General features: G+C 40.6%; 1 protein-coding gene across 1 annotated transcript in view; it reads right to left on the reverse strand.

Annotated features, from left to right (window-relative positions):
• Mrc1 (mannose receptor C-type 1) overlaps positions 1–20872 on the reverse strand; it is a 94518-nt gene that overhangs the window by 14129 nt on the left and 59517 nt on the right. The window contains exons 14-24 of the mRNA XM_045135012.1: positions 20639–20726; positions 19053–19197; positions 17237–17278; positions 15991–16154; positions 14423–14490; positions 13204–13304; positions 12003–12145; positions 10948–11062; positions 7084–7250; positions 5482–5584; positions 1168–1400 (exon numbers count right to left, since the gene is read on the reverse strand). Of these exons, the coding sequence (XP_044990947.1) occupies positions 1168–1400; positions 5482–5584; positions 7084–7250; positions 10948–11062; positions 12003–12145; positions 13204–13304; positions 14423–14490; positions 15991–16154; positions 17237–17278; positions 19053–19197; positions 20639–20726 (1369 nt within the window). The remainder of the gene's footprint in view (positions 1–1167; positions 1401–5481; positions 5585–7083; positions 7251–10947; positions 11063–12002; positions 12146–13203; positions 13305–14422; positions 14491–15990; positions 16155–17236; positions 17279–19052; positions 19198–20638; positions 20727–20872) is intronic.

A 20872-nucleotide genomic window follows, 5' to 3' on the forward strand; every position in this document is an offset into this window, starting at 1 on the left:
GGTACACCCACTTTGTCTATCTATCTTTTCTTTCTCTCTCTCCTTGCAAAAATAATTAAAAATATTTTTAAGCATTATTAATACATAGTCAACAAAATCATCATGGGACTACTTTTAACTAGTCCCTGATCTAGTTAGGAAATACTCTAAAGTGTAAGTTTATTTCTGTGTCATGGCATTGAAAACTACATTAAACTTGACACCAATCTACTCCCCAATTTTATATCCTCGTTTTCTTTTCTTTGTTTTCCACAAAAGGAGGTTTTTTTTTTTTCCTATCATCTCAGAATATATCTAAGAGTTGAACATCTTGGGTTAGGGATATAGTTCTGTGCCAGAGCACTTGTCTAGAATGTTTGAGAGACCCTGGGTTTAATCCCTAGTACTAAAAAAAAAAAGCCAGGCATGGTGGTGCACACCTCCTAGCACTTGGGAGGCAGAGATAAGAGGAGTGTTGTGAGTTTGAGGCCAGTATGAGACTGCAGAGCAAGTTCCAGGTCAGCCTGGGCTAGAGTGAGACCCTACCTGTGCCAGGGAGCCCCCTTTCTCCTCTTCCTTGTTGGAATTTCTCTTTAATACATCTGGGATTAGCATCTGCTGAGCTCCCGGTGACTGCTGCCTGACGGACGCGAGGACAGATGGAGCACAGGGCACAGAGAAAGTCCTCCTGAGGGAATTCTGGCCCCGTCACCGCTCTGCTCTGAGTCTTGCCCTCCCCTCCCCTATTTTCTACCAGTGTTTCTTTGTCTATTGTGTAATGAAGAGAATGGACTGCAGTGGGTGGAAGTTGCCCACCGCTGGGGCCTATCACAAGTCCAGCGTGTTTTCCACACATCAAAGTCAATAAATAAAAGGAATCCACATCACCCGTTGCCTACGCTCCTGTTCTTCATGCCTTTTTAATCTGTATGGCACAGTTTGCAGTTGTGAGGCAGGAAGGAAAGAAGCCAGCACATAAAGCCGCCCCGATGCAGAACGTAACCCGGCTCATCAGGTGCACTCGATTCCTTCACCACTGGCTGCAGCAGCCCTGGACAGACCAGGTCTTACCTGTGTTAGAACCGTGGACAATGCCAAGCACGGATTCTATCACGTAAACAGAAACAGAGTCATATCACACCACAATTTACCACTCATATCAAGTTGGGCATGTTCCCAGCACCTTACCAAGTTACCGTTCAGGGCGAGCCACACAGGTACGTTGAATGGGAGCAGCTGCATCCACACAAATGCGTTGCTGTAGGGGTCTAGAACGCTAGCAATACGGGATGAATGCACTTTGCAATATTTCTCGGCTTCATGCCATGGCAACTTTGATTTGATGAGGGAATAATTGCTTTCACCATATTTAATAAAGCCATCTGCTGGAGCTATCGTTGGAGGAACAGGCAAGGAAGGGTCTAGAATAAAAAAATATATTTTTATTTGAATTATTAATGAATATTAAACGGCATCATCAGTATATGACTACCATACCTCATCCATCATGACAACAATAAGAAAAGTAGGAATCCAAACTGACAAGTGTTAAACACATTTTCACTAGGCATCTTACTTCAGAAAGCAAAGCTTTATTTTTAATCAGTATGTCTTACTAATTAAACACTTTGAAAACTATATGAAGAACAAGGTAGATATATGGATGAATTTCTAAACTAAAAAAGTTACAAATTCATTGAGACCAAATATTTGGATAAAAGCAGTGCCACAATTTAATGTCACAAATTAAATTATCATCCTGTCAATGCTAATCTTTTATTTTTCTGCCTGGATCATAGATCAAGGTCAAGAACAATCTTCTGACCCTCTTCCCGTTTTCTCCAGTCTGTCCACGATTTCACATCAGCTGGTGTCTATTTGACTCTACCTGGAAGTAATGTGCCCATAAGGAGTCGTGTGCATGCTCTAGAATAAAGTCGTAAACAAAAATCCCTGATCAATTCCACCTGGACCTCAGGATCAAGCACCACTCTGTAATAACGTCCTATACTTTGGCCGAGATCCCGTCATCTTATCTAACTAAGGCACAGGCTGGAGGCCCTGCAATCCAGAGTTCTACAAATGGCTGGGATTAAAAAAAAACTCAAAGATTAATATTTTTGACATTGTAATAAATTCAAATTTATGTCCATAAATAAAGTTTTATTGGAACACAGCCATGCTCATTTATTTATATATTACCTAAAACTTGTCTTCCACCATGCCACAGTTAAAGTGACCCTGTATGGGGCGGGGACATGTGTGTGTGTACACACACTCAAACACACACACACACCTAAAATACTATTTGAGTCTTCATAGACTCATAGAATAGTAACTACTGGCTTGTGACTCTAGATATTCTTGCATGCCAGATTTTTGTCTTGCCCATTCTCTGTCCTGTTCTCCTTAAACCAGTCTAATAGAAGATCTGCCTTATGCCCTGAAGAAGTGCATGCCGAACTTTCTCTGGTCTTTCAGGCAGCCTCCCTTCTACTGCTGCCGCCATCTAGTGTTAATGCGGAGCCATTACACCGAGGAGCCAGACTAGGGTCTTTAGAACCTGTATTGGAATTGTCTTAAAAAAAAAAAAAAAAAAAAAACGCCCAGCATGCAGAGTTCTGGGCATTGGGCCACTGGAAATTTTTTGGATCATTAAAAGTGCTAAATGAGGCTTGAAGTAAGTCTACAAAGAAAAGAACACTTTCACAGAGGGCTACATTCAACTAGGAAATTTAGATCTTCTATTCAATTTGTTTATTCATAAAAATATCCAGAGAAAAATGCAGATGGTTATATCAGGGCAAGCATTTTTCCTTTATGCCTTTCTGTGTTTTCTAAACTTTAGCAAAGACCATGTTGCGTGTGTGTGTGCATGCATGTGTGTGTGCATGTTTGTGTGTGTGCATGTTTGTGTGTGTGCATGTTTGTGTGTGTGCATGCATGTGTGTGTGCATGTTTGTGTGTGTGCATGCGTGTGTGTGTGCATGTGTGTGTGTAGGTGGTTGCACATGTGTGAGGGTGTATGTGAACTATGTCCATATGCGTATGGAGGCCAGAGGACAAGCTCATGCATCATCTTTATCAAATCATCTTTATTTATGGAGATAGGTTCTCTCAGTAGTCTGAAACTCTCCAAGGTAGAAGAGCAAACCCCAGGATCCTGCCTGCCTCTGCCTCTCCAGCAAGGCGGTCACAAGCCCCCACCAACACCTGCATGGGTCCAGGATGGAACTCAGGTCCTCATGCTTGCAAGGCAAACACTTCACTAATGGAACTGTTTCCCAAGATACCTTATGTTTCTTTAAAATAGCATCCTTTACTGTAAAGACATACACACACACACACATACACACACATGTACACATTCATGCAGAAGTTTTGAAACACTTAGAAAGCAAAATAAAAGTTAGGACACTAAACCCATCTTTAACCTACTATTCAAAGATAACAGCTTTGTTCTCCCTGTTTTTCCATATTTTTCATTATTCTTGATTTTTAAGCAAGATTAATAGTTTCCTTTTTATAATTTTTTATGACATCGTTTTCACTGCAATCTTATACCGGCTGCCTCATAATCAGGCCATAGTACAATCATAGGTCATATAGTACAGTTGCCCTCAGTAACTATCAGGGAACTGCATATCAAAATTTGCCAACAACCAAGATACAAAATGGCATTTCATCTAATTTAAACATTACACAATATACACACACATTAAACATCTCATGGCCCAGAGTGGTGGCACACGCGTTTAATCCCAACACTCGGGAGGTAGAGGTAGGAGGCTTGCCATGAGTTTGAAGCCACCCTGAGACTACTGAATTCCAGGTCATCCTGAGCTAGAGTGAGATCCTACCTTGGAAAACCAAAAAAAAAAAAAATCACATATAGTCCACTAATATGTACATTGATCAAAAGTAAAATAAAATGGCACAGTACTAACCTATGTATATCTATCTACCTGTTATACCTTAAATGACATAAAATCAATTATATACAACTGCTACTTAAATAGCTATTACATTGTGCTATATAATGAACATGACAAGAAAAACTGTACAAGGTTAGTAAAGATCTGTTTTTTTCTGAATATTTTTATTTGGCATTGTTTAAAGCAAAAGATATAAAATACACAAGCCCAAGGAGCCAATTGTGTAAAAAAGAAAGAAATGTCATGGCCAGAACTGGCTTTTGGTTGAAGAGATTAGCATTTCTGTAGTACTTTTGAATGAAGAGACTAACATTTCTGCAGAACTATTCAACCCTGGAAATATGAGCTGGTTTTTGTCGCTGTAATGTTCACAGAAAGTTTTTGAAAAATCTGTTGGATCTGGAGGAATGCATGCCTCTAAATCTAACTCATCCTACAAGACCAAAGCAGGGATGGTCCTCTCCCAGCCACAAACCTCACCCTTAGCTGCTTTCTGGATTTCTGATTCTTGTGTGTAACTAGTTGTCGATATTGTATAGTTGTCCACATGCTCTGTTTCATTTTCATTTAACCTCATTCAGGATGAATATGTAAAGAGAAACTCACATCATATACCTACAGTATTTATGGATAGAGTGCAGATCAAGTAAGAGCCATACATGTGCCTCACATTGTGGAGTTAAACTGTGAGATTCCTACACTGGCCTTAAAGAAAACGTCATATGAGGCAAATACATATTATGGTTTGGCTCTTAAATGCCCTCAAAGGCCATGTGCTAAAAGTTGGCCACCAGCTTATGGCACTATTGGGAAGGAGTGGAACATGGGAACCGGAGCCTGGTGTAAGAAAGTCTCTTGAGGGGTGGGTGTGATCCCAGCCTCTCCCTCTTTCTTTTTCTTTTCTTTCCATGAGGCGTGAAGCCTTTCTCCACAAGAAACTCCTTGCCGTGTTCCCCCTCGGCTCAGATCGAAAGTGAGGGGGCCCTGCCAGGATGGACCGAAACGTCTGAAATCAAGAGCCAAAATAAGCTTTTCCTTCTCATGAGTTGATTCTCTTGGGTATTTTCTCACAGTCACAGAGAGCTTACTGGCATGTAGTTCAAACTGCTATCAAGATTGGGAAAAGTTTCAACTTCAAACTAATCTGCACAGAACTTTCTGGTAATGATAAGGGAGCATAATTATGAATAAAGTATATAAAATATGACCACGCTTGCCTACCATGGTTTACATGGGTTTAAAAAATGTTAAGTAAATCTACTGTTATACATGAAAATGATCTTTTTTTTTTTTTTTTTGAGAGCGACAGACACAGAGAGAAAGACAGATAGAGGGAGAGAGAGAAAATGGGCACGCCAGGGCTTTCAGCCTCTGCAAACGAACTCCAGACGTGTGCGCCCCCTTGTGCATCTGGCTAACGTGGGACCTGGGGAACCGAGCCTCAAACCAGGGTCCTTAGGCTTCACAGGCAAGCGCTTAACCGCTAAGCCATCTCTCCAGCCCGATCTTATTTTTTAAAACACATTTTAAAGTCCAGATCATGCCAGTAAAGTTTGGAAGGACTTACCAGAGGGCACCTGACAAATATAGCCTCGCTTACTGTCACAGGCGTCATCCATCCAGGTCCCCGCCTCGTGTGATTTGCCTCCAATAATAACAACACAGTCAGCCTGTAAAATGATAAATGAAGAAATAGAAAACAAGTATGAATCAGCATTTAAGTCGCCTCATTAATAAGCCAAAATCTCTCAGTATTCCTTGCTTTCAAATTTTAAGGTCGTTCTGCTTTAGAGCACATGGCTTTGCGACCAGCTGTCCCCCCCCTTCATGTGGACGCTTGAACTCCTGCCACCCTAGTGCGCTCCATTCTGCCTGAACTTCCGTGAGTTCCAGCCCCAAATTTCCCAATGAGAATGAATTTCTGCATAGAAAACCACACACTGCCAAAGTATGTCACCCCTGCATGCTGCTACCAACCGTGATTTTAATAAGAGCCCTGCTGCTCAGATCATTTTTTTCTATTCAGATCATTTCTGTATTCAACCCTACTTTTTGCAATTTATCTGGTAAAGACAAACTCTCACAGTATGCCAATATTTTTCCAAATTATACTTTCTTACTTCTTTTCTAACAAGAAAACTATTCAAGAGCAATTACTCATAACCAAACCTTTTCCTTGAAGACATCACTCACCTGATGACCTACCACAGCCTTCTCTATCCACTTACGTTAGTTTGAAGCTTCCTTATAAAAAGTACCCCAGGGTCTATTCTTTTCCATCTTCTCCTCCCTCCATCACACCATACAATGGCAGTGCCTTACACAATGAGCCCTGTAGACTTGTTCCAACTGATAATGTCACCCCGCCCTACAAAGTTTCTTCCCTCTCGACTCTTGTACTGTATACCTGAGTCTGTTGGTACATACTCTCACTTCTTCTTCCTTCCTTATATAATGCCTGCATTCTAGTGTAATTATAGCCTTTTCTAAAGTTAAAAAAAAAAAAAATCTTACATGTCTTCATGCTTTTCATAACCCCCACCCAGCATGATATTTGATACCAACAAGTCGACTGCTCAATTGTATAACAGTAGTAAAATAAAGAAGTAATAGTCAAGCTGGGGATAGAGCCAGTGAGCGCCTTTTCCCAGCGTGTTCAAGGCCCTGGGTTTGACTCCTAGCACTACAAAACCCAAAACCCCAAATAAACAAGTATAGTCTCATATTGTATGAAAGTACTTTGCATAATTTTCCCACAGAATAAGCCTCTCTCCATGTAAGTATGAGCTTAGTTGTGATGCTGATGGTTCTGAAGGGATCTTTAGAATAGGTGCACCTTCCCCATTGGCAACACAGACTCTCCGTAAGCTGCAGGGAGAAGGAACAGCAAGTGCAAAGACCGTGGGTAGTCGTGGTTTTAAGTGTCTGTCCTGAGCATAACTGAGCTGAACACGGAGCTGGGCTTCTCTACGGCTCACTAGTCTCAAACACTTCCACTCAGTATCTCATATAGAAACTTCTCCTCAAGTGTGGCTCAGACTGAAGAAGGTAAAAATTGCAAAAACCAGACAGTAACAAGGAAGTAACTCCTATTTATCATAGGAGATTAATCAATACAATGACTGTACATGGAAAGGGTCCAGAGAAGCCACCTGAAAGTGCTGCTTACATCCTCATATGACAAACTGCTCCTTCTCCCTCCAGGGTAGCCTTTCCCCCAGTTTGTATAATGAACTCCTCGTCCATCTGTCCAAAGAAATGTGTGCTCCTGATTGATATCATTCATCCCAGTCCAAGCATTAAAATCAGAGTCCTTCATATGATAGGTAAGAAATGCTGAAAGAAAGTTTCACACAAAGATTTTAAACTTGAGGCTTTTATAGTCCAAATGGAGAAAACATTTTAAAGATGTTAACTTCAAAATACTGAGCATGTCACCCAAGTCTTTGTTATTATTTACAAGCACTTACCATGAAAACAAACACATTTTAACCTTTGCATTTCATTAGCCATGGAGCTTTGAGCTATGATAAGTGTCTTACAATGGACGTCTAGGTTTGTTCTAGGTACTGCAGAGAGTGGTAAGAGCTGTGACCTGCTCAAGGACACCAGGGCAAAGGCAGAACAAGGCTGAAGGCCATCCAACGTCCTTTACATTCTGTGCAACCAATCTAGGTTGGCGCTGCTTAACAGTGTTCTTAAGTGATTTTCTAATTCACAAAAATATTCATCCTATGAAGACAGGCCTGGTGTCTCAGGCCTGTAATCCCATCACTCTGGAGGCTGATGTAGGAATATCACAAGTTTGAGGATAGCCTGTTCTACAGAGTTAAATCAAGGCCAGCCTAGGCAACAGTAAGACCCTATCTTAAAATATAAAGTACAAAGAGAACTAAAGATATAACTTTATGGTATATTCCTCACCTAACATTTACAAGGCACTGGATTCAAGCTCCAATACTGCCCAGTGAAAATACCATCCTATGAATTAACAGCTATTCTGATCCTATAAATAAAATAATCTAATTACCGTAATTAGAAGAAAGCTCTTGGCCTGGAGAGATGGCTTAATAGGTTAAGGCACTTGCCTGTGAAGTCTAAGTACCCAGGTTCATTCCCCAGTACCCACATAAGCCAGATATACAAGGTGACCCACGTGTCTGGAGTTCATTTGCAATACACCCATCCTCCCTCTCTCTCTCTCTCTCTCTCTTTATCTCTCTCCCTCTCTCCCTTTCTACCTGCCTATTTCTCTCCCTGTCTAATAAATAAGTAAATAAAACTGTTTTTTTTTTTAAGAAAAGAACTCTCAACCTAGAAAAATCTCTGAAAAGCACAACTATTTGTCAAAACAAGAAGCATCTGGCCCTCAAATTTTCAATATTTTATAAAACTCAAACAAAAGAGTAGGCTGAGTGTCCCCCAGGCAGGCAACTCCTAGGGACCAGTGACCACCCATGAGTGCCTGAGCCCCAGCACCCAGCTGCTGAAGGGCTGACGCCACCCGGTGAGAAGATCCAGAGAAATTCCGAGCATCCAGATCACTGTGACTTCCCACTTCCTCAGTAATCCTGTGGCAGAGGAAGTTGTGACAACACTCCAGAAGCCATGGAAGGTTTAAGGGTAGCGTGTGGCCCCCTTTCCTTAACATGTGCCACGCCTGTCTCCGAAGGAGCTTCTTGCTCCCAAGGGCGCCACAGTGGATGGAGCCCAGCAGGTGCAAGCCCTCACACTTAAGTATGTGGCATGAATAATAAACAGGAAATGGAGTGAGTCAGCGCTTGGGGTTACTGATAGAAAATGCAAAGCAGAGGTCTGCAGAGACGCAGTCACCTGTTTGCTGGCGAGCAAACATTCCTGCCAACCAGCCCTTGCTGTCTCACTCTAGAGAACAAGAGAGGCGGCAACCGCTGGGCTCAGCTTTACTTCATTCTCAATTAACTAAACATAAAAGTACAAAAAAGAAGCAGCTTGGCTTTCAATGTTTTTCAAAACAATAAGAGCATTGGGTAGATAGATACTTTTGTTTTATTTTGTGTTCTAAATAAAAGCACAGCTTTGACCTCTCAACTTGAAATGTAGGAAAGTTCTATTTGGCAACGCTTAGCACGGACTTCTTTCTTCACTGCCAACAGCCACAGTAAGAACTCAGCAATGTGTGCCTGTTTTGCCAGGAATAATGTTATTTTATCTGAAAATTGTTTCCTTCTGCACATCTCTATTACTCAGGTTCTAATTTAGTTATGCCAGGAATCAGCACTTTGTGGTAAAGACAGGAAATCCATTATTGTGTTTCTCTGCTGGGTAGCTAAAGCAAGAATGTGGCAGACTAGTGTGGATGTCACATTCATGTCCCCTGCATGATGCCACTTGTGTGAGGCGTGGGGGGGGAGGGTGATGGGCCTGTGGGAGGTCCCAGGGGAGCTCCGTTAGGCTGCTGTGTGATGCGTCAGAACATCCACACGGTGGAGTGCCATGTCCTTTGGGAGAGCACTTTGTGAATTTCTAGCACAGGCTTCTCAGCGATCCAGCGGCTTCGAGTCGCCCATGCTCCTGTGAGCAGCCACGCTGCTGTAAGCGTCCTCGACAAGCTCACTGCTCCCCTAAGCTAGACTTAGTGCAATTGCATCTTTGCTCTGTCAGTCATATCTCCCCAGGAAAAGTCACACCACAAATGCCCTCTGCATTTTGACCCTAAATATTTTCCAGTAACTGCCACTCATTTGGTCCTAGATCTGGGGCCACATAGGGTGAATCTTCAAAGACATTTTCAAACCACTTCATCTGAACCATAACTCACTTGCTGTGGTTCCCAAACTCTTACCACTTTATTATGAATCTTTGGTGGTTGGTTAACCTCCTTCTTAAAGTGCAAACCACAAAATTGACCTAATGCTTATTTCAACAAAGGTGGCCCACCACCTCCAAAAACTAAAAAAGTGACAAATGCCTTGCTTTTGCTGTATGGATGTGAAACCCATACTTACACACCCTCCATAGTTCTACCTTATTCTTATTTTTTCCACATTTGTACAAAGTTCACATTTAAAATATGAAATTTGATCACCAGGGAAACTCAAAAATTCATCAAAGTGCTGAGAATAAGTCACTGTTGAGAGCTCAGCACTAAGCAAGCCATCGCTACCCAAGCCTCTCGGAGGCTCAGGTAACACTGTGGAAGAGAGAGAAGAAAGAACGTGAGAGTCAAAGGATGGGGTGGTGTACTTTGGAATGCTATGATCAGATATGATATCATGTTGTATTCTTGACATCACATCATTTGTCATTACCTGAATAAGACCTGCAACATATTGAAATCATCACGATTTTGATATGGATAGTGGAGGAGAGCATAAAAATTCAAGAGAGACATTGAAGTGAAAGAGACTAATTGGAAAAAAACGAAGGGATTCAATGGAAGGGTAACAAGGCAGGAGGGGAGGGGAGGGGAGGGGAGGGGAGGGGAGGGGAGGGGAGGGGAGGGGAGGGGAGGTAGGACAAGAGAATGGGAGGGTATTATAATCAAAACACACCGTGTGTGTGTGTGTGTGTGTGTGTGTGTGTGTGTGTGTGTGTGTGTGTTGTAAACTGTCAATAAAAGGAAGGGTTTTTTTTTTTTTAGAACAATAAAATACCCAGTTTACTATTCTGTGAGTTACATATCAGTGCCTAGATGAGAAGTAAATGGGAAATCAGCAAGTGCTCCTTCTTTGAACCGCTCTTCTTTGGGTGTTTGAGAAACAGGTTGGGTGAAGACATGGTAGGACTGTGCTGGGCAGCTTGGCTTTGCTTCCAAGCTGCACTTCTGACTGAGCATGCTTCGCCCAAGGCCCGCCTACCACCGCTTCCGCGTTCGCTGCTTGGGGGAAATGCAAAGAGCTAAGCATGGGCCTAAAACTAAATCACATGATTCTTAATAAGGGCTTGATGGTTTTTTCCTTACTAGTTTTTATTCTAGAAAACAAACCAGCAGTGATCAGTTACAGACAGAGCATCTGGCGGACAACGTTACCCACGCAAATGCCTCGCCCACCTTGTTCTTTCTCGTTCTGCACGGACACCAGGTTTCCTTTAAGCGCTATGCAAGCTGTGCGTGCGTCTTGCCAATTTTTTCTTTCTCCTTCAACAAATCCGAAGATTTTGAAACACTGAAATGGGAGGCAAATATAACAGGTTTTAAATAAAAATAACAAAATTTTCTCTACAGAAATCAAATTATTCACAAAAATTATACTTACACCTAAGTTTTCTCACAACCAAATAGAGATTAAAAACCTGGGCTGGAGAGATGACTTAGCAGTTAAGGTGCTTGCCTGTGAAGTCAAAGGACCCAGGATTGAGTCCCCAGTACCCACATAAGCCAGATACACTGGGTAGTGCATGCATCTGGAGTTCCTTTGCAGTGGCTAGAGGCCTTGGTGCACCCATTCTCTTTCTTTATCTGCATTTCTCTCTCTCTCTCCCTCTCATAAATAAACAATAAGTTTTTTTTTTGAAAATCAGCTTAATGACCCACAATTTCCTTTGGAAGCTTTTATTTTCCCTTGAGATAAAAGAACTATTGGGCATATGGTCTAAATTTCTATTGAGAATCTGTGATGGGAATCTCCAATTATTCTTGCCAAAACTTTCTAAAAGTGATAAGGTAGGAGTAACTCAAGCGTGGGCTAAAAGATCTGCATGTGTCATTCTCCAGTTAAGCAGTCATGTAGTGGTTTGACGGAGCTGTTTGCTCCCTAGACGCTCATGTGCTTCTTCACTTGGTCCTCATCCAGTCGCACTGTTTGGGGAGATTGTGGAACCTTTGGGAGGTGAGACCCGGCTAGTAGACACCCAGCCCTGCCCTCTTCAGTCCTCTGCTTCCTAATCCATGGAGAAGTGAGGAGCCACCGCCACACACTCCTGCCACCACAGAGCCCTTCTTCTTTGCCATCCCTATGTCCTTCTGATGCAAGTGGACAATAGAGACCTCCATACATTGCCTAGGAAACCTTCCTTAAGTTGTTTTCCTGTGTATTTTGTCAAAGAAATTTTTTTTAAAAACTTAAGTAACACAAACACTAAGACTGCACCTCATTCTCCTAATACCTTGTTATTGTATAAATTCCAGCCTTCCTTACAGCCACCAGGGCGGGGGGGCACGGTGGGCACTGCTGTGGCATTGATGCTGCTATTATGCCTCTGGCAAATGAAGTTATTTGGAAAGCCACAGTTAATGTCATTCCAAAACCCTGGCAAAGAGAAGAGTAGTTAAATTTGATTTACATGTTCATGTTTAAAAACACACTTTTAAAGAAACATTTATAAACTCCTTGTGAGGAGTTCCAATAATGGTTCAGACCAAACTCACATTTTCTTTTCCCATGTAACTAGAGGAATTCCTACACTACCTCCTTTGCTCTTTCACTTAAACTGACAAGAGTTCAAGTTACAGAAAGTTTTTCATGCTCCAACCATTGTACTTGATATTGTGGATATTAGTAATCACTAATAGTGATAATCTGGTAATTGCTAAGCATGTGCTCAGTTTTAGGTGTGTTATCTCATTTAGTCTTTTCAACAGCAGAGAAACTATTCTCATTTTATAGAGCTGGAGAAAAAAATGGGAACAGGCATATTCTAGATGTTTACTTGAATTGATATTATTAAAAATGTACCATAATTTGAATGTAATAGCTGGAGGATGGGGCAGAAGGATGTGGAAGTCTGGCGACCTGTGCACAATGGTGCCAAGTCAGCAGTCAGTCACAGGGTGGGGGCGGGCTTGGGAGACCAACCCTCCCCGTGAGTTAATTACAACTGAAGGCTGCTCACTTTAAGGAAGAGCACATGTAAGAGCAGGAATACAGAAAGACTTTTAGGGAGTAAGAGAAGGTAATGTGGACTGCATATATTCATAATGTAACACATATCCATGAAAATGTCAAAAAATAAAAAGCAGAAAAATTGTAAATAAATGAGGAATATAAATGTCAGACTTCTTATTAGATCATATTGAAGAATTACTTTTATTTTATTGGGTATGAGAATGGTTTTGTGACCTTATCTGGTAAAGAAAAAAAGTGTATTTTAATTTGGAAGAAGTGAGAAGTTTGACCATGTCATCTGTTAGCTTACTTGTAAACATCCTTACAAATTTCTCCTTACAAATTGAAAAGCTAGGTGCCTAAAATAAGAATTCTGCATTATTTTCTTCCTTAAGTGCATCACCTGCTACTTCTAGCTTAAAGATACAGAAAATAAGACATATACTGTAAAGGAAAGTCAATAAAATTTGTGTATGGTCTACCTGAATTTGTATACATAGTTACACAGTTTTCATCATCATTTGCAAAATTGGGTTCACCGGTGGCCCAGGCCACATAATCCACTTTGCTTCCATCCATCCAACTGGAAAAGAAAATTCAAGCATTTTGCAAACACCCAGCCATCAAAATACTTGGACACAACCTAGAGTGGGAAAGGACATCAGGATGAAGGGGCAGAGGGTCCGCGGCACACTCAGGGAAAAGCCAAAGGAAACTCTGACGCCGGGTGAGCCAGTGTGTTCCCAGCATTGAGCTCCTTGATGGAAACCCAGTGCTTTGGGTCAAATCCACAAACAGCTCTAAACTAGATTTAATCATGCACAGTGTCACTTTCATTTTAGGATATTGTCACCCAGGAGTATGATTCACTGAGAAGGTGCATGAGACAGACATGAAGACAGAATCCTTGCCAGCCTTCTTTTTCCACCTGGACACAAACTACTTTTAGTCCCGAAGAAGGGGAAGTGGATGTCTGACTATTCTTGGAGCCAAAAACAAAGTCTTTCCCCCATTCTCTTCAGTCATGATTCCTATATAACTGATCCATCCACTGAGATACAGGTTCTCTCGAGGGGCATTTTGAGTCTGGCTTACTCTGGTCTGGCAAGATAGATGGGTCAGTGCCTATTTTCATGAGTTATAGAGAGTCAGACATGGAGAGCTGGAAGGAAAAGAGATCATTGGATTCCACCTTGCTTTAAAAATGATAAAATAAGTACTTGTCCATATGAATAACCACCATATTTGTTCCTTAGAAATGATGTCTTCATGACTGAAAGATAGCAATAAAAATCACATGGAATCATGTGGATAAGACCTCTGCGCATGGGCAGAAGGACATATTTGTTGTTAAAACCCCAGAGAGCACATTCATTAATGAACAAGGAAAGAAACACCCAAATGACCTGACTTCCTCCACCAGTGTTTCCCATATCCAGCCCTCTACCTCTGAAGAAGCATTCATTCTTTTGGGAAAGACAAGTGACATTTTGCAAGCTTAAATCCAACTTTGAGCCCTTTGAGAATTGTTAATGTTGAAAACCATTCATAGGATCATTTTAAATTATTTTTGTAGGGTTTTTAAAAATTCAGAATATTAGAAAAATTATAACACTCAGCAAAGAAAAATTCTCCAAACAACTCATAGGATTTTTCTCAGAGCCTTGTCCTAAGCAAAGCTGTTTTAGCTGATTTACTCACATAAACTTCTTATCCAAGCTGATCAACAAGCCAATAAAATATGGTGACTGGCCACCATTTCTGTTTACCTAAGAAATGAAAGTTTATATAAAGCTCAATTGCAGTCACATTGTAAGCAACAAAACCTACATATCAGTGAGACAGCCTACTTGGACATTTTCTAAGAGTTCATGAAAAACTGTTTTATATTTAAGTTATATTAATGTTCATAAAATACAAAAATAATAACTTAATGATTTATACTTTATGAAGCAAATACTTTACATCCTTCTCTAAATATCAAATGCCAGCAAACCCCGAGGGTCCTCCTATCTCTGCTTCCCCAACTCTGGGATTCCAGGCACTTGTCACCACACAGGGCAAAGAAAAATTTATTATACATAGGTGTGGGGATGGACTCGCCCTTATGCTTTTGCAGTAAACACTTTGCCAACAAATCCATCTTACCAGCCTCATCACTGTTCTATGTTCTTAAAAAATAGTTTTTAGGGGGCTGGAGAGATGGATTAGTGGTTAAGGCATTTGCCTGCAAAGCCAGAGGATCCTGGTTTGACTCTCCAGGACCCATGTAAGCCATATGCATAAGGGGGAGCATGCATCTGGAATTTGTTTACAGTGGCTGGAGGCCCTAGCATGCCCATTCTTGCTCTCTCTCTCTCTCTCTCTCTCTCTCTCTCTCTCTCTCTCTCTCCCTCTCTCCCCCCTCCTTCTTTCCACCTCTCAAATAGCAAATAAATAAATAAAAATATTTTTAAAAATATATTTTTAGGGATGGAGAAATGGCTTAGTGGTTAAGGTGCTTGCCTATGAAGCCTAAGGACCCAGGTTTAATTCCCTAGCCCATATAAGCCAGATGCACAAGGGACCACATGCATTTGGAATTCATTTGCAGTGGCTAGAGGCCCTGGCATTCCCATGCTTTATCTGCCTCCCCCATCTCTCAAATAAATAGATAAGTAAATAAATGAAATCTAAAAATATTTTTAATGAAGTGGGCAGCATTATTTTATGTATTTATTATTTATTTGGTAGAGAGTATTAGAAAGGACTTTTGCCCCTGGAAAAGAACTCCAGATGTGTGGATCACTTTGTACATCTGGCTTTATGTGGGTACTGGGAAATTAAATCCAGACTTCAGGCTTTGCATGCAAGTGCCTTTAACCTCTGAGCTACAGATCAATAAAAATATTTTTGCTGGGCGCGGTGGCGCACACCTTTAATCCCAGCACTTGGGAGGCAAAGGTAGGAGGATCGCCATGAGATCGAGGCCACTCTGAGAATACAGAGTGAATTCCAGGTCAACGTGGGCTAGAGTGAAACTACCTCAAAAAACAAACAAAAAAAATTTTTTTAATTTGCTTATTTGTAATGAAGGCGGAGGAGTAGAGTATTGCAGAGCCTCTTGCCACTACAAGTGGACCCTAGGCACCTGTGCCACTTTGTGCATCTGGCTTTACATGGGTACTGGGAAATCAAACCCAGGCCCATAGACTTTGCAAGCGAGTGCCTTTAACTGCTAAGGTATGTTCCCACCCCCACTACTCCACTCTTAAATTAATCATACTTACATATTTCCATATAAACTTCTTTTCACTTTCACTTTTGATGGAAACAAGATCACCAAAATTCCGCTTGCAAAATGCCCGTGCATTATCCATGGTTTCCTTCTCCTTGCTAAAATAATACTGGGAATCTTTGTAGATAACCCACCCATCTGCTGTGACCGGTGGATCTGAAAAACATCATAAGAAATGGTGATGGATTTTGCTTGATAAATTTTAAAAATCTGGTCAATGGAGGCAGTAGCTATTTCAAAAACATGTCTATATCTGAGATGGTAGACTAAACAGAATATCTATGCTAAGTACAAACTGGATTGTCTAAGGCCAAATATTTATTCACTACCAACCCTGTAAAAACTAGCATATTTCTCTTCTCAACTAAGGTCCATGGGTCATTACTTGGTAAAATAACTCCCAGTGTTCCTTTCATCAGGAGGTTAGCATAGCTGGAAAGATGTTCTAGGTCCAAGCAATGGGAACTATGAGAAATCAGACTCTACCCACTATAAAAAAAAGACTTCTTACAGTAGTTACTTACTTTGTAGTTCAGGTACAACTGGTGAATCCAGATACTCATACACCAAGAAACTTCTAAGGTTCCTACCAAACCAAGAACTTTATGGTTCTATACTGTAGGAGGCTAAAACCTGGCTTCAAAGATATCCAGGACCCATTTCCTGTAGCCTATGAACATTGGCTTCTAATGAAAAGAACTTTGTAAACGTGATTTAGGCTAACTACATAAGAAAGCACAATGACAACTGAAGATGCCACACTGCTGGTTGTGAAAATGGAGGGAGGAGCCATAAACCAATGAATTCAAGGAGTGCAGTTCCAACAGTTATCAAAGAAAGCTACCAGATTCTTCCCCCTGTCCTCTGGCAGGAACATGGTTATGTAGAAAACTGCATTCTGGACCTAGTCAAACAGATTTCAGATCTCTAACTTTAGACCTTTAATGAAATAATTGTGTGTTGTTTTGCAGACATCAACTCTGACCACTGGCAGTGTGCTAATCAAGGAAAATCAGGACCTTTGGATTTGACTGACATAACTACAGGAAGTTGAACTAAGATTGTACATGTGGTCTTCTCTCCCAATACGAAGGTCTAACCTTTCATGAGATTATCAAAGATGTTAAGAACGTCTGGTCTTCACCTTTCCTGTTTTTGTTTTTTTTTTTTTTTTCACTGAGTAAGAAAATGCAGGAAAAGCCTATTATACAGATATAAAAAAATACAGAAACACCTACTGTCTTGAGGAGCTGGTGTTGGCTCAGGTTGTAGTGTTTTCCCTATAAAATCAGAAAAAGATATTAAGCGTTGTCAAACTTTGGCCATTAAAGATCTTTATGTTTCCATGTGCTAACTAAACTTTAAAAACTCTCCTCCACTTATTGCATCCCTCTTTCCACCCTCCAATTCACTTCCCACATTGTAAAAGGACAATGAAATAAGAGAGAATTAGGGTCACACAAATTAGACATAATTAGATATACTGGCCACAAGAAATGGGAAGACAGTTTCTTGGCACAAATAGCCTCACATAAAGAAATAAAAATGTATTAATTCTAAAATGAATGAAGCCCAGCTTCAAATCTCTGTCATGGGATTAAATTGCTTAGCCATCATTTCACCAACTATAAAATGGATTAGAAATATGTATATGCAGGTACGGTAAAAATACGTCAGTCACTAGTGTGAAGTCGGTGCTCATCAGGTAGTTTTCCAGTTAGACATATTAAAATTAGCTGTAAATTCACAATTTCATTATTTGAAAGTATTCAACATACACTATTTATGTATAACATACAAATATATTTTCTACAAGTAATCTTGTTCTTTTTAAATGTGTATTTTGCTAGAACTTAAATGAAATGTCTTTCTTCTAAAATAGCTAGTATCTAGATTTTGTTGTAATCTGCTAAAGGAAGTCAGTTTATCTGGCCTTTGGATTAGCGTATTTTCTATCTGTGATAGAAAAAGCTCTGAGAATACAAAAGTACCACTACCAGCCTTTCTTAGCAGGAAGCCCTTCTGCAAAGCAGTCCACGGGTTTTATGGAAACTGAAGCAGGAACGCTAACGTGACTAAGGAAAGACGCCGTCGGGCAGCACCAGGCCTCTGCCGCAGAATGGGGAGTTACGATCCAGCAGAGGGCGATGTGGCGCCATTCATCTACGTGCTGTGAGGAAGCTGATCAGGGAAGAGTCCGTTGTTTGCTTAATTATAACTTAAAAACATGGCTCCTGTCAATCCTTAAGGACTGGAACTATTATAAATTTTTGAGCATAAATAATAGCATATAGGCAGAGGCGGGAGGAGCTACATGAGCTTGAGGCCACCCTGAGACTACATAGTAAATTCCAGATCTGCCTGAGCTACAGCGGGACCCTACCTTGATAAACCAAAAAGGGGAAAAAAAAAAAAAAAAAGGTCCCATAGCCTCAGAGTTTTCCAAGTCCTGCCTGTTCTCAGTGTTGAATATGTGCTTCAGAAATCAGTAATGAAAACATTCACACTTGGGAGAGTTTCTACCTATGGAATGGCAAATGTATGTCAGCAAATGAAAATTCAAAAAAGTAAAAATAAAGAAGTTAGCCAGGCGTGGTGACCCACGCCTTTAATCCCAGCACTTGGGAGGCAGAGGTAGGAGGGTCACTGTGAGTTCGAGGCCACCCAGAGACTACATAGTGAATTCCAGGTCAGCTTGAGCCACAGTGAGACCCTACCTAGGGAAAAAAAAAAAAAAAACACTAAAAATAAAGAAGAAGTTACATTGGACTCTCTTTTACAGGCTAGGATACCCAACCGTCCCTACCACTGCAGAATGTGGGCCAGAATCAGAACTGCTCATGGAAACATTTTTGGAGGACGTGACTCGTACAGAATTCTTGGTGGCCTCTTGATCTTCTGTTCTTTTGGAACATTTATCTACTCAGTGCCTTCCTCCTCATCCGGTGAAGTGAAGGCTCTAGACAATTCCCTCAGTCTGTTGTTTGTTTGTTCCATGCTGCTGATAGGAGGAGGTATCAAGGTATCAGGAAGCGAGCTCTAGGGAGATCATACCTTTTTGTATCTGACAAATCCAGTTGTTAAGGTGCTCACAGTTAATATCATTCCAGGACATGCCAGGATCACCTTTCAGCTCACCACAGAATTCAACATTTTGGTAGTTATTAGGTTCTCCATATGCCCAGTTTTCATATGAAACCTATATTAGAAATGTGATACTTACTCTTAGTCAAACGCTCTACCAGAAATATGACATTGCAGCTACTAAGTATTGATGTCACACCAATGCAAATCATTTATCCATATAGAAAACGATTGGTTTCCCTTTTTTCATCTACTTAATTTTTATTTTTAAAGTAGTTTTGCTTTGAAAACACATTTTATGAATACAAGTGAAAAAGAAATAACTTTTTGAAGCCAAGTGTGCTGGTGCATGTCTTTAGTTCTATTACTCAAAAGACAAAAGATAACGATCACTGTGAGTTCCAAGTCAGCCTGCGCTAAAGGTAGAGCATGTCTCAAAAACAAACAAACAAAAAAGGAAAATGAAGTAACATCTATTACATGGATGCTCTTAAAGTTGACTAGAGTAAGTGATTGATTAGTATACCACTTTCTGTTCTCTCATTAAATTGAATGGCTCCAATGGCCACAAAATAGGATGTATATATAGGAAGAAGCCAAAAAAGTTCCATTTCTCAATCAGTAATGTAATTTCCTAAATTCACAGCCCATTCTTAAGGGATAATATTTAAGTAATTCACTGGATGCTTTCTCTTTATTAGGTAGAGAGGATAAAGAAATACAACAAATTCTTCTTAAGGAAGAAAAAGGCAGCAGCTCACATTTGAAAAAAGCAAGAAAAAAATGGCATAAATGATAAATGAAATAAAGATTTTTAAAAGAAAAAAAAAGAAAAAGGCCTATAAAATTGCTAACAAAAAGACCAACTATTGCTAAAATTAACAATGGAAACAAATAAGAGCCTTGTGTTTAGGTCCTCTAGGAAGCTTTCAGTATTCAGTCAGAGCTCACAGAGCTTTGTACCAAGCAATATGATTGATTTTCCAGAGATATAAATTCCAAATCTTAGTGCAGCAGCCATCAAACAAACCAGCTTACTCAAGTTCCTTGAAGAGATGCGAGTGGGTTATGAGAGGAGCAAGAACTGAAGTCACAAATTTCATTTCTGGCGAGGACTGCAGCTGCTCACTATTGCCAGCAAATGCTCAAGGCCCTCACTTCTCTATCTTGGAGAATGGAGAAGTGCGATTAGCATTGGTGGGTATTAATGGGAACATCAAAAGTTGTGTCCAATTTTATTGATTTTTCAGAAGGCTACAGAACACTCACTTGTGAAGACATGTCTTATTTTGTGCAGAATAGAAATATTTTAGATCAACTGGTGAACTGAGCTTTCATTCGTTTTTTCCATCTACTCAATCCCAGCTATGCTTCCAGCACATGGGGCAAGCTGAACAATGTCTACTTCTGCCTTTTCCTTGTAATTGTGTTTAGTTTGCAAAAATGTCTCTAGCTATCATGATGATATTTCTTTGCTACAAATGTGAGTTAAGCGAATGATAACATCGAAATGAATAGAATGTACTACAAGAAATGCTGTATTTGAAATGACTCACAGGAGAACCGTCACTCCAGGTGAAACCCTCTGAAGGACTTCCATGAGTCAGCCCCAACCAGAACAGCTCGTGATAGCTCCCACTGGCCCTACAAATACAAAGAAAGTAGATGTAACTGGCTGAACTGAGTTGGGTCACCTATAAAGACAAGCAAGATTTGAAAGTTACTTCTGAAGCACAAATTAAGTAGTATGCAAGTAAAGAGAGTAGCAACTAAATGGGTTATGCAATACA

Source organism: Jaculus jaculus, chromosome 15 (genome assembly GCF_020740685.1).
Source record: "Jaculus jaculus isolate mJacJac1 chromosome 15, mJacJac1.mat.Y.cur, whole genome shotgun sequence".
Lineage (NCBI taxonomy): Eukaryota > Metazoa > Chordata > Mammalia > Rodentia > Dipodidae > Jaculus > Jaculus jaculus.